Source organism: Folsomia candida, unplaced genomic scaffold (genome assembly GCF_002217175.1).
Source record: "Folsomia candida strain VU population unplaced genomic scaffold, ASM221717v1 Fcan01_Sc057, whole genome shotgun sequence".
In the NCBI taxonomy this organism is placed as follows: domain Eukaryota; kingdom Metazoa; phylum Arthropoda; class Collembola; order Entomobryomorpha; family Isotomidae; genus Folsomia; species Folsomia candida.
This window is the reverse complement of record NW_019091249.1, coordinates 26,447-40,779: the sequence shown is the minus strand read 5'-3', so window position 1 is coordinate 40,779 and position 14,333 is coordinate 26,447. Positions and strand designations below refer to the sequence as shown.

Sequence of the window (14,333 nt, the reverse complement as noted above, 5' to 3'; positions counted from 1 at the left end):
GTTGGAGCATAAATAGAAGCCCAATATCAAATAATAGCGGGGCGGAAGGAATTGCACATCAAACTATATTAATTGGTTTATTCTTTCCATTTTAAAAATGTCTCTAACAAATGATTGGAAGATTTATCTGAGATTTAAATCTAATCCAATCTAATTCAAGATCACATTTGTCCTTGTACTATCTTTAAGAGCAATTGAGCTTGATCTAATAAAATTTGGGTTTGGTTCAGAAGTAGAACTACGCTGTCCGGGGTATCGGGCGCTTCTGTTGTGGAAGTCGTATCAGCCACAGTGGTTGATGTTGCAAGATGTGTGGTCATGGTCGGTGTTTCATCTTCGGTAAATTCGGTCTCAGGTTCGCTCGTCATCGCTGTACTCCACGTTGTTGGCTGTCGAACAGTCATCACATAGTCACTGAAACAATTGTCATTTCGATCGACTCGAAGACAGTCCCCTAAAGTAGTATTAAAAAAATATGTGAATTATGAGAATATATGAACATTTTATTTTATTCTTACCAGAGACCACGACGTCCAAGATATTGCAATTCTAAAATTTTAAATCAAATCATTTTATGGTTAAACTAGTGTATAAGCCCGTCTCCCGCCGGGCGAGAGCTTACGTATTTGATTTTCGCGAACATTAAGTAGGATTGTTCATAGTTCCAGTGAATTATTTTTTTACTTTCTACTTATGTATGTATTATGTGAGGAGGATTCCTACCCATAGGGGTAGACATCCAGCTGCGCAGGTCACCAGTTGGACCTATTGCAGACACCTCAATGCACTCGCATGCGATTATTGTGTCGTACTTTCTACTTAGCTAGAAATGCCTCTTGGCGAGGAAGTGAAACTTTCTCCATGTTTACTTCCGTCACGGAAAATTACTTTCACTTCCGTTGCAGACAAACCTTTCCAGCTTATAATATAGATGGTCTGATAAAAGCACCTTTATCCTTATCAAATAGATAATACTTACACCAACTGCGTAGTCCAAAGCACACTGCAACTGCTTCCCTACAACTTCTGGGAACGCAACATTTATTTCATTATTCTTATCGTGGAATAAGAAATCTTCAATTACTCGATGATTGATTACTTCCCCCCAATAGGTTGGATGCTTATCAGTCGTTAAATTTCCGCCATATGTAATTAAGAAATTGTGCAAGGCGGTAAATTTTAGACCTTCCCTTTCTTGAAGGCGTTCAATCCCTAAGCTGATAGCCACGTTTGAAACTGACATTTTTTCAGTCATTGGTGCCCTTCCGAATACCTCAACGTTAATCCAGACGGATTTCATAGTCCAATTGTATCGACCTGCTCCAATCAAACTCAACTCTCCTTGATCCCGAAACAGGCCGGCGTCTGGGTACAGCGTTAGGTCAGAATCATAGTTTCCACTAACGTAAATAGCTGGGAACTCGACGGAATAATTCGCTACGAAAGTTCCATTTTGATCTAAAAATTCCGTGCTTAAATTTTCCTTCCCATTCTGGTGTCCTCTAACTTCAGATCCCCTGAAACAAGAATTTCGCTCCATTCAGGCAATATCAAGCATTTCCGCGTGGAGATTCATTTGATACTACAAATTATTATTAGGTGGAGTATCAAATTTGATGTCATTTTACTCTGCATTTGAAACAATCGGATTTCTAGAGTTTACGCGTAATGTTGGGTAAATTTGTGGGTGCAATTACGAACAGTTTTTTTCAACAACTCGAAGTATAATTTTAGGTTATTCACCTACATTTTCAATGAAAGTCAAGCATATGTATTATTCATATATGTAAATCTGCAATTGGGGTCAATGTGGCAGGACTTCGGGCTACTTATATAGCTAAAAATATTCCTAACTTCACCAATGTACGTATTTACATATCAAACGACTGAAAAAACGTATTTTCACCCTTGACTACGTTAAAAATTATGTAATTAAGTCTCGAAGACAATTTTTTTCGAATTTAAAAAATATAAAGAATGAACTCTTGCAAATATGACTACTTAATAGCATCAAATTGATCCTAAAACAATCCCCTTGTACCAATTCAAAAGTAGTTAGTCGATATGATGCATACACTAAATTTATTGTTACGAGTCACCTCATTTGCATATGTAGATCTCACGATCCCAGCTTTCCATGTTCCATGTGCATAAACGCTCGCTAATGCGTCAAAAATATATATGCAAATGGAATACACGCAGGAATAATTCTAGGATATCTACATAAATAAATGAATTCAATATAATCCTACCATGTTCTGAACAATCCGCCGAACACGTCATTATTATAAGCTTTCCACATGACCTGAGCTTCAGCGTCTGGAAGACTCAGCACTTGATCAACGACTGGTCCTCTCGTCGGGGTATGTACTGTACGCGATGAACTATTGTGACGTCCCAGCCCAAAAATTTTTTCGCCCGATAGGATCAAATCTCCAAATTTGGCTGCTACTTGATGGACTGCGTAAACAATTATACACACTAAAAAAATTCACCCAATTTTACTCAAGGTTGAGCAAAATTGCCACCAAAGCAACAATTTGGATAAGCGTTGCTCAAAATTGAGTAAAATTTATCAACTTTTGCTCATTAGTTGTGCAATCCCGGGCGAGTTTTATCCAACAGTGTTTTGGTGGCAATTTTACTCAACTTTTTTTACAGTGTATATTTATAATGACAACATTTGGTAAAGTCAAATAGGTATACTCCGTACAGGAAAAATTTCATTCAAATAGGTATACTCCGTACAGGAAAAATTTCATAAGCTTTCAATGGGAAATAAATTTCGTACACGATTTCAAAGTGAAGAAGTCGGGAAATAAGTTTTGCTCAAGTACCAGAATTTGATTCACTAAGTCCCAGAGAAGCCTTGACTAAATTTCAATGGAGAAGGGTGTGGCCATGAAAAAATTAAGACATACACAAAAAGTATGGAGAATCCTAAAATATTAACTTCAATAAAGCACCATGAGAAAAAACCATCATATCGACCCCTCAAAAGTTAAAAACTCTTGAAATTATTTTTGGAAAGTTTCAAGCCAAGTCAATGCCTGATGCGACCACGTAGTCAATGATTAATACAAACTACGTGTATCATTGTAAAGTCCATAAATTTTGGGTCAAAATGTATGCAAAAAAATCTGCATTAAAATATACGGAAGGTCAAGACTTCCCAAGCTTTACAGCACAATTTCACCAAAAAAGTTGGACATTGGCCACGATTTCTACATCGACAATCGTCAAAGAAATTCCGAGGGGGTAATATTATTATGAAAAATATATATCTGAGGTGAAAACAGACGAGGCATTAAAATATTAAATATTTCTCAAGAAATTCTCGATTTTGCAGGCGTTGGGACAAATTTGGGATGTTTGTGACCCTTAACTCCACAAGGGCTGTGTGGTCGCACAGTTTAAATAGTTTCAGAAATGTGTGATATACCTGATTCCTTTCATAAAGAGGTATCATAAAATACTAAATCTAATTTTTTGGACCGACCTTGGACCATTCCACCATGCAACAAATATCATGGAAGAAATAAGCAAAAGATTCAGCTTGATGTTGAAAAATGATAATACATTCAACTCTTATCTTCACACAATAAAAAAATTTGGGCTGCAGGAAGACATATTTGCATAGTTTTGTGAAACAGTCGAAACTTTACGAAAATTTCGGTTCAGGTATAAGGTAATTAGCAATGAAGTTACAAAGTCTTCCGAAAATGCAGCAATGGCGGGCGTGAAGAAGAACATTCAATACAAGGTTGACTACACTCTCGATATTTTTTGACATAATTGTTACCGGCGGAGATACTATGCAATTCTACCGCGTGGTAACACTATAGTAACAAATTGTCTTCTGAGGGTAAGAAATTGTCTCCGGTATCGGTAATATTTGTATTACCTGAGCGTTGACATTTGGGGCTGAGCAGGATTTAGCCCCTGTGTATATGTTATCCCTCGGTGATAAGTTCTACCGTGTGCGAATAGAGAGTATATCAATTTTCCACTTACCCAAATGATTCGAGTTTGAAGTAGACACCCCGAAAGTTGGTGGAATGAAGCAACAAGTGTAGTCATCGGAACAGGATCGCCTGGCTCTTTGGTCATTTTCCTTAATGCTGGATCCTGGTTGAAGTGGAAAGTAAACGTCGAGAATGTCAATCCTTAAACATTCCTCGTCAATATTAAGTTTCATGCATTCCGCTGAAAAAATTTTACTTTGTGAACATCCTAATTTCATTTGCCCAACATAAGTATGTTAATTCCAACCTGAAACCAATAGGTCCATCAACGTGCATTCCTGAAAAATTCGACACTTCGTTAAATTTGCACCAAAACCCTGACTTGTTTGTTTCTTACGCTGAAGACATTTTGCAATAGACATTGACCAATTTCATTTGCTACAGCTGAAAGATCGAGAGTAGTGTGAAATAACACCCAATTCCACTTGAAATATTTAGGAATTTCAGAGAATGTATTGATTTGCCGGAACCATTCAAAACTTGCCCCCGGCTGGCTGGTAGCGGATCGTAACGTGAGATTAGAAAATTGGATATCAAAGTCTTTATAGTCGAAAGAAAGATTCACATTTCTAATAAATATATTTTCGAACGCAGAAGCTCTGCCCTCGACTTCTAATCCGAATTCTAGAAACGAAATGGAGGAGCTGTAAGAACTATTTCCTAGAAAATACATATCCGGTGTTCGCGCATGTTTAGGAAAAAGCGTCAAATTCGTCATGTACTCCCCAGCGGCATTAAATGTGGGAATTTGGATGGCTAGATGTGCAATAAAATCCCCTTCATTGTTGATAAACTTTATGTTGAAGTCGTCCGCCATGTCCGATAAGCCATGCAATTTACTCGCCCTTAAACAAACAAGCAAGTTTTCTGTTGTTATATTACATACAGCTAGCACTGCAGTACAAATGAGTCGGGTCTCAGAACCCGGTTAAACCCGATCAAGGTGAACCAGGCGGGTTGGATTAAGATTTTTGGCCGGTCGGGCTTTCAAAATTTTTGACCCGACTCACGTCTACGCAGCATTACTTAAGATGGAAGAGTGTGATAGAGGATCTTTGATCTATGATCTTTAAAACTACAATTTGAACCATGACAAACTGAAGTACCAATATAACAAAACCTAGTTCCATGAATACCGATAATCAAGCTCACCATATAGTTGTAGGTCCAAATAGCTCTGTTAATCTGCTAACTGTGCAACTGATTTTAAAGTATGGTGAAATCCCAATTGTGGGGAGGTCAATTGTGTCATTCGCATCCAACAAGATTCGAACCCCGTCTCCAAAATTTCTATCGAAATCATAGTTGGACTCTCCAGCCTGAAATTTTTCGTAACTCGAAGATATTGCTCTTTGCAGCCGTGACAGCGTTGCTGAAAAATGGTAATTCGAAGTAAATTCAAGTTTGAAATAGATCGTATTATGTATGTAGTTTACTTACAATCAACCCCATGAATAAGTGCGTCTACACTTGAGATACTACAGAAAAGTATGACGGCAAATACCATCACAAGCAGTTTTGTCTTAAAATTTGTCATCTTATTTGAATTGAATGGCTGATTTGGACAAATACATTATTATTCCAGACAGGAGGCTTTATAAACAACATTTATATTCACTTTTCCTCCTTAGATAAATTTGGTTTGTGATCAATTCAATCATCCGGCCCATGTTGAATATAGGTACATAGGATTTCTAATCTGCGTTATCTTAATTGGAAAATTTCCCGTATGTATTTAATCATTTTCATAAGAGCATTGCTCGCTCATAATAACTCACAATAACTGAGCACTCTTGCATATAAAAAAAGATAGTTAAGATACCCACAGCGATCAAAGTCGCGCAATTAAATTATTGTACTACCAATACTATCAGATGAAACGTTGGTTTGATTTTGTATATTTAAACTTTGCAAATTACGCAGTTGTCAAATTGTGTACTTATCTGTAATGAAATTTGTAAATATCAAATCAATCTTTTCAAAAACCTTGGTTATTGGAATTAAATTTGTTTATTTTCTGTTTAAATCCAAACATACAGTATGAAATTTCGACGTCAATTGTGTTGTAAATGTAAAGCGTACTTACATACATATGTACTTATGCAGATATTAAGCAAGTACTTGTATTCAGTCTCTAAGGCTATATTTATGTATGCAAATCTGATCTACTTATATAGGGAAAGTTAGAATTTAAAGCGCTATTATTAAGGATTTAGCTGATTTTCTTTATCATTTCCTAACAGATGGTGTGAGTTCCATGTCTATGTGTCAATCTATATGCCCACGCAATCACTTTCGAACGTCTCTAACAAATGATTGCAATATTTATCTCAGATTTCAAATGCAGCATCAAATTCGTGCCTGTACTATCTTTATAAGAAATTGAGCTTGATCTAATAAAATTTGGGTTTGGTTCAGAAGAAGATCTACGTTGTCCGGGATATCGGGCGCTTCTGTTGTAGAAGTCGTAGAAGCCACAGTGGTTGATGTTGCAAGATGTGTGGTTATGGTCGGTGTTTCATCTTCGGTAAATTCGGTCTCAGGCTCGCTCGTCATTGCCGTGCTCCACGTTGTTGGCTGTCGAACTGTGATCACGTAGTCGCTGAAACAATTGTCGTTTCGGTCAACTCGAAGACAGTCCCCTAAAGTAGTATTCATGAAATGGAATTATTATTTTTCCTTTTGTTAAAACCCGCTATGTATATTTTATTCATACGCGAGACCAGTAGGTCCAAGATATTGCAGTTCTCAAATGTGAAGTCATAAATAATTTACTTGTTAGAATGGGCTGATGAAGCAGAGCAAATAATCCTTAGAAAATTGGTAATACTTATACTTACACCAACTGCGTAGTCCAAAGCAACTGTTTTCCTACAACTTCTGGGAACGCGACGTTTAGTTCATTATCCTTATCGTGGAATATGAAATCCTCAATATCGCAATGATTGATCACTTCTCTCCAATAGGTTGGATGTTTATCAGTCGTTAAATTTCCGCCAAATGTAATGATAAAATTGTGCAAGGCGGTAAATTTTAGACCTTCCCTTTCCTGAAGACGTTCAATACCTAAGCTGAAATCAACGTTTGAAACTGACATTTTTTCAGTCATTGGTGCCCTTCCGAATACCCGAACGTTGATCCAGACGGATTTTACAGTCCAATTATATTGACCCGCTCCAATCAAACTCCACTCTCCTCGATCAATTTGGCTGTTGGCACGCGCGTACAACGTTAGGTCAGACTCATAATTCCCGCTAAGGTAAATGACTGGGAATTCGACGTAATAGTCGGCTACGAAAGTGCCATTTTCATCTAAGAATTCAGTGCTTATATTTTCCCTCCCATCCTGGTGTCCTCTCACTTCAGATCCCCTGAAATAAGAATTTTCCACCATTTAGGCAATGCCAAGGTTTTTCATTTGACAATGAATTTGATAATACATAAGTACATACAGATTGCGTCATTTTACTCGACAATTGAAAATTTGAAAAAAATCGGATTTCAGGAGTTTGACAAGTAGTTTTTACCGTTGACACGACTGAATACGCATATGAATGAATATGAATAAAAATATTGGGTGAATTTGTGGGTGTCATTGTGAACAGTATTTATTGAACAACCCGAAATATAATTTTAGGTTATTCACATAAAGTTTCAATGCTGCTAAGCATATTCGTTATTCATATAAATCTGGAATCGAGTTCAATCTTGCGGCAAGATTTCGAGCTACGTACATGTAAGGCAAAAAATACTTATAATTCATCAAAATGTTTAGCCCTAAACATGTTTTTACTCTTGACCACTTTAAACATTGTGTAATTATGTCTCGAAAACGGATGTTTTGGCAAATTTAAAAAGTCGAATAAACGCATAGTACTGTACTAAATAGCATCAAATTGATGAACAAGAACAATCCTCAATCCCCGCACCCATTCAAAAGCATTTAGTTATTGTGATGCATACACAAAACTATTGGCACATCTAACGATAAATCTCACAGCGATAACAGTTTGTTGAATAAACTCTAAATGTGTCACCCGCTAATGTCAAAAAATACTAACGGGGTTACACACCGGAATAATTCTAGGGTATGCACATAAATAAATTCAATGTAATCCTACCATGTTCTGAACAATCCGCCGAACACGGAACTATAAAAATCTGTCCACATAACTTGAACTTCAATGTCTGGAAGACTCAACGCAGGATTAACGGCTACTTCCCTCACCCGGTTATGAGCTTTACGCAATGAAATATTTTTCGATGGTAGCCCAAAAATTCCTTCATCAGATAAGAACAAATCTCCAAAGTTGGCTGCAACTTGCTGGACTGCGTAAACAATTATTTATGTATTTACACTAAAAAATCCGGTCACATATAGTTGTACTATTATCGATTTAATAGTTTCTATGGATATGTTTTTGTACAATTTTCCACATACCCAAAGGCCTCAAGCTTGAAGTTGACACCAGGAAATTTTGCTCTGGTGGAATGGTGCAGCAAGTATAATCAGGACAAGATCGCCTGACCCTTTGACCATATTCCTTATTGCTGGATCCTGGTTGGTGTGGAAAGTAAATGTGGAGAATGTCAGTCCTTAAACATTCCTCATCAATATTAAGTTTCATGCATTCCGCTGAAAAAATTAAACTTAGTTAGCATCTTAATTTTACTTGCCCAAAGATGTTTATTCCAACCTGAAACTAATAGCTCCATCAACGTGCATTCCTGAAAAAAATTAATATTTTCATCCGAACTCCCTGGGAACGTCCATATCACGTCATCTAAAAGGTGGATTGGTAGTTTTGGGTCACCTATCTTACTCCTTTTAAGCTTAACAATATTAGAATAAAGAAGGGGTGAGTGGGTGGTCTAACAATCGGCGTTTTGTTGATGACGTAATATACTTATGGACATTCCGTGAATTATTTACGTATTTCTTACGCTGAAAACGTTTTGTAATAGACATCGACTAATTTCATTTGCTACAGCTGGAAGATCGAGAGTAGTGTGAAATAACACCCAATTCCACTTGAAATATTTAGGAACTTCAGAAAACGTATTAATTTGCCGAAACCATTCAAAATTTGACCCCGGCGGGCGGGAAGCGGATCGCAATGTGAGATTTGAAAATTGGGTATCAAAGTTTTCGTAGGCAAAAGAAAGATTCACACTTCGAATAATGATATTTTCGAAGCCAGAAGCTCGGCCCTCAACTTCTAATCCAAATTCCAGAAACGAAATGGAGGAGTTGTAAGAACTATTTCCTAGAAAATACATTTCCGGTGTTCGCGAATGTTTGGGGAGAAGCGTCAAGTTCGTCATGTACTCCCCAGCGGCATTAAATGTGGGAATTTGGATGGCTAAATGTGCAATAAAATATCCTTCATTGTTGATAAACTTTATGTTGAAGTCGTCCACCATGTCCGATAAGCCATGCAATTTACTCGCCCTAAGATAAAAAAACAAGTTGTCCGTTGTTATATTACACACAGCTAGCACTGCAGTACAAGTGGGTCGGGTCACGAGTCAACCCAGTGTAACCCGACCCGCCCTTAAGCTGATCGGGTCCGATCGGGTAGTTTTCAAAGATTACCCGGATCGGGGTGTAAAAATTTTGGACCCGACTCACCTCTACACTGCAGTACTTCGCTAAGATATAAGAGTGTGTTAGACATAGCTCGCAATGGAGTCCATTGAATGGACCATGGTCCACTGGACCAAAATGGTCCATCATGGACCATGGACCACCAAAAAATTGGTCCATCGATGGACCATGGACCATGGACCAATTTTCAGATGGTCCATCGATGGACCATGGACCATGGACCATTTTTCAAGTGGTCCCTCGATGGACCATTTGTGATGGACCATGGACCATGGACCATGGACCAATTTATTGGGAGCTATTGTGTTAGACGATCTTTGATTGATGATCCTTAATATTTAAATTTAGACTACGACGTCGACAAATTGATAAGTATGACAAAATCTAGTTCCCTGAATAGCGATAATCATGCTCACCATATAGTTGTTGGTCCAAATAGTTCAGTTTATCTGCTAACAGTACATCTGATTTCAAAGTATGGCGAAACCTCAATTGTGGGGAGGTCCATTGTATCATTCACATTCAAAAAGATTCGAACCCTGTCTCCAAAATTTCTATGCAATGCATAGCTGGGCTGTCTACCTTGAAATATTTCGTAACTCGAAGATATTGCTTTTTGCAAAATTGACAGCGTTGCTGGAAAATGTGAATTAGCAATAAAATTAAAATTTGAAATAGGTCGTATTATGTAGTATACTTACAATCAACCCCATCGTTTGTGCTCAGATTAAGTGCGTCTCCACTTGTAACTGAGGTAATGCAGAAAAGTATGACGGAAAATACTATCTCAAGGCGTGTTTTTTTTAAATTTCTCATCTTGGTTGAATTGCAAATAAATTAGTATCCAGGACAGAAGCACAGTGTTCAAAGAGGCCAATTTATTGGAGGTAATTCCCCGAGCACTTTTCTCTTAATATTTTTGCATTTTCTTTGCTCTGGGGGGTCAAAGACGTGCCCATAAAAAATTTGACGAGCCACACCCACTTTGGGTGTGGTTTTTTCCTAGTGGGTTTATGGTCAATCGCCCAGTCCAAAATTGTGTGCTAAGCGATTCTGCACCTGCTAAAAAAATTTCATCAAAATCGGTGCATAAACAAAAAAGTTATTGCAGGTAAAAGTTTGGCGAAAGGCAAAACACCCCTACTTTAGGGGCGTGGTTCTCCGAAGAGTGCAAACTTCAAAGGCTGAAAATAGTTGTAAATGATGGCCCCCCTTGGTATGTACATATTCTGAAAAAATGGAGTTCTGAAATTTGCACATTTCCATGAAACATGGCCGGGAACATTGAAAAAATTCATGTCGAAATTGTCCAAAAGAGGCGAAACTCAACATGACGTAGAGTAGTAAAAATCGATATCTAGCTTCAGCTAGGGCTAATAAGTGCGTCGCAAGTGAAATTGACCCATGTCGTAAGGGCATGGCGTCGACTTGTCGAAATTTCGACATGATCCTTTAAAGCTCAAATTTAAAACTAATACTCCCCCACCATTCAAAATACATATTCTTGCACTTTTGGCAATGTCGACAGCCCATTCCGCCGAATATCGACCCTAAAATGTCTAAATTTCAAAATCGACATACAGCCTTCAAATTTTACATTTGTGCTCCACAACATCACACAATACCTTCAAAAATTTTGTCGACACATGTTAACGATCTATGTTGTTGTAATCCTGATGTCCAAATAATATGTAAAGATTGCGTTATATTGACATTTGGTGGACATGAGTTTTGGAATTTTGTATAGTTCTTTCGGGTTTCGACCTGCTCTGGTCATCATCAGGGACACAGCTGCAATGTCCGACCCGAAGGTCCCGGTTTTTAAAGTGGTCATCGGCCCACTAGTCTTCATTTGACCAAGAACAAGAAGTGAGTGAAGAATGTCACTCAAAGTCGACGTCAATTTCTTCAGCCTCAAGTTCGATATTGTCAATTTCGGTAGAGAATTCTTCTTCAGGATCTGCGTCATCTTCTGCAAATAGTTGGCGATCAGACGTGTCCGGCTCTTCTGGTGCCTGAAGAAGAGCTATTGCTGCGGACGGAAGTGGCAGCTGCCTACATTTTGCATGTCTTTGACCAATGGAAATATGAGAAATTATTGGATCGCTGGAGTCCATGGCTCGATTGAAGACATCTAACAAGTTATCTTTTCTACTTGTCTTTCGAGCATGGAACTCCCGATCTTGGCGGTACAATTTATTTCTGGACTCACCAGCTTGTTCGCTGAGCATTCCCATTGGTAGGGCAGATCGGAAAATAATTTCTTCTCCGTGGATTAAAATTTTATGAAGGGTTGCTGGCATGTAAAACCACTTGTAGGTCTCCACGTATCGTGTAGCAAGTAATTGGCAGAATTCACCAAATTTCTTCGAATCAATTGGTAGAGATGAAGAAATCACGCATAAAATTACGTGTAAATCTTGCACTAGCCACAGCTCTAGTCCAAGTATCTCAGCAAACACCACTTGGTTCTCAATGCTGAAGGCTCTTCTAGCCGTGTTTCTATCATTCGAAGTACCTGCACCTCCAGGTTTAGGGAAGTCAACCCTTAGAGACAGCTTTTTCCACAATTCCTGCTGGATCATCCGCTTTCTGCTTTGAAAGATTGGGTTTTTCTCTCCTCCGTTGACACGTCATGTTGATTGCTATCAGAAATGGGTTGGAATTCACAGTTTAATTTATTAAATTCCGTTGGGGTGGCACCACAAATTGGACAAACTTGATGAGATGATGCTCCTGACAAAATGCTTAGCACCTTACCATCAATCACTGTAAGGTTAAGGGAGTATGCAACCGATACTGATATACCAGTTTGTATGATTGAGTGGTGTTGCAAAGTTCTTATTTGGGAATCAACCCACTCTCGCTCAGAACGAATGCTGCCCTCAGATTCTTTAAGGAATTGGATTCTAAGAGGTCTACAAAATCGCACTGACTGCGGGGCTTGATTTCTCCAAACTATTTGCTTTTTAACAGTTTGCAACTGGAGAGGGATCAAGGTCGTTACAAATAAACCAGAATCAGAGACATTTGCATCAGTATTTAGTTTTTGCTTATACTGAGATTGACCAGTACTGCCGTCGAATCCCCATGAAGCAACTAATTGCAATTCCAGTGTGGAAGTTTTCAATTGCTCTGCAAACCGCACAACTGGCTCTTCTTGCAGCTTCAAAATTCGATCCACAGTGTGGTCAAGAAGGGTTTATAATGAAATTGAGGCAAAAGTGTCAGACAACTCTAACAGTCTAGTTGGTCTACAAAATTCTTTCATGTACTTTTCCACTTTGTAATAAGGTGGATATAATGGAAATCCATGCAACTCAGCCGATCGCTTTAACGCTTTGTAAGTGCTGACAGTCATACGGCAATCTATCATCAAAGCAACGGCTTCCTCAACCGACATTTGCGTGGGGATAACAGCATTTAGTTGTTGTCGTATCTTCGCTGGACGACTCGGACTTCTTACAAGCTCTTTCATTACTTCACGTAAATCTTCATCTGCTGGATCTCCGTTTAGAGCACGTGTCACAGACTTCAATATTTTTTCTCTAGGCTCGCCGTCGAGAAGCTTAGAGAGTTCTTTCTCTTTGGTTCGTTTCTGGTGGTCACCCAATGCAGAATATGCAACTGTTGGTCGCCCAACTGAAGCTTTTACTGGAGCAGCTATAAGATTGGTTGGAAGTTTAAAACTTGAAGTAAGGTACGCCTCGTTATTTTCACTAAATCGGTCTGCAATTCTGTACGATTTCTTCCAGAGACTTTTAAATGTCGACCTTTCTTTACTAACTGCAGCTCGAAACGTGCTTTCTTCGTCAAGGGACAGATTTTGTTTCATTAATGGGCCCATCAGTTTTTTTACGGCCTTGCAGCATAAATCAAGCTCATCTGATGACTTAAAGATTTCCACAAGTGCTGACTTCTGTATATTACCCGTTGCTGTTGAATCACATCTCTGGGCAGAAGAATGGCCACCGGCGCTATCCATAGGAATCACCTCTACCTCTACCAAAGGCTGTGCTAACCCGCTACTTTCTTCAACTCTTCGTTCTTCTTCCATTTTCGTAAAAATCCACAACACTAATCGAGACAAGGGCTTAACAAGTTACGACGTGTAACAAGCTCTCACAGTGTCCTTGAAGGGGAGCCACCCCTGTGGATTGCTGACTTCTAGATGTAATTTGCTTCTGTCAGTCGCAAAATCTACACGCTTTCCGGCCCTGATGTTTATGTGCCCGGGACCATGGCTCAGACCTGCCTGCTCCTCCATGGGGTACAAACGGAACCGGGGTTTATTTTACAGGTCTGGGGCTCCTTCCCGGTCCTCCCACAAGGAATCCTTACAGGATTGGGCTCTTCGCCCTTTGACGCCCATTGAAATTTTGCTATCGGTTAGGCTGATTTGAGACCATGTTGACTTCGTCTAGTTGACACGGTGCTGTTCCAGGTTGACCCGGCGCTGTTCTTTGTTGACACGGCGCTGTTCTTTGTTGACACGGCGCTGTTCTTTGTTGACACGGCGCTGTTCCGAGTTGACACGGCGCTGTTCCGAGTTGACACGGCGCTATCCGATGTTGACACGGCGCTGTTCCAAGTTGAAACCGCGATGTTGACACGGCGGTGTTCCGAGTTGACACGGCGTTGTTCCGAGTTGACACGGCGCTGTTCCGAGTTAACATGACGCTGTTCCATTTTGACACGGC

General features: G+C 39.1%; 2 protein-coding genes across 3 annotated transcripts; both read right to left on the bottom strand.

The window, feature by feature from the left end:
* Positions 1–51: 51 nt before the first annotated feature.
* On the bottom strand, positions 52–5,668 carry LOC110862429. Its single transcript, XM_022111624.2, has 9 exons — positions 5,466–5,668; positions 5,178–5,397; positions 4,363–4,870; positions 4,273–4,303; positions 4,015–4,206; positions 2,253–2,460; positions 980–1,517; positions 519–549; positions 52–454 (listed from the first exon to the last, which is right to left on the bottom strand). Exons 1-9 carry the CDS (start codon positions 5,560–5,562, stop codon positions 162–164), a joined length of 2,118 nt encoding a protein of 705 aa, XP_021967316.1. The 5' UTR covers positions 5,563–5,668; the 3' UTR covers positions 52–161.
* A 351-nt stretch (positions 5,669–6,019) lies between these two features.
* LOC118433551 lies at positions 6,020–10,644 on the bottom strand. Of its 2 annotated transcripts, XM_035845554.1 has the most exons (9): positions 10,335–10,578; positions 10,050–10,269; positions 8,970–9,477; positions 8,723–8,753; positions 8,467–8,661; positions 8,147–8,354; positions 6,866–7,396; positions 6,742–6,772; positions 6,020–6,667 (listed from the first exon to the last, which is right to left on the bottom strand). In XM_035845554.1, exons 3-9 carry the CDS (start codon positions 9,447–9,449, stop codon positions 6,617–6,619), a joined length of 1,527 nt encoding a protein of 508 aa, XP_035701447.1. In that variant the 5' UTR covers positions 9,450–9,477; positions 10,050–10,269; positions 10,335–10,578; the 3' UTR covers positions 6,020–6,616. The 2 variants fall into 2 exon arrangements, with proteins under 2 accessions (XP_035701447.1, XP_035701448.1); XM_035845555.1 differs by lacking the exons at positions 6,020–6,667; positions 6,742–6,772 and having other exon boundaries at positions 6,960–7,096; positions 7,153–7,396; positions 10,335–10,644.
* Positions 10,645–14,333: the final 3,689 nt, after the last annotated feature.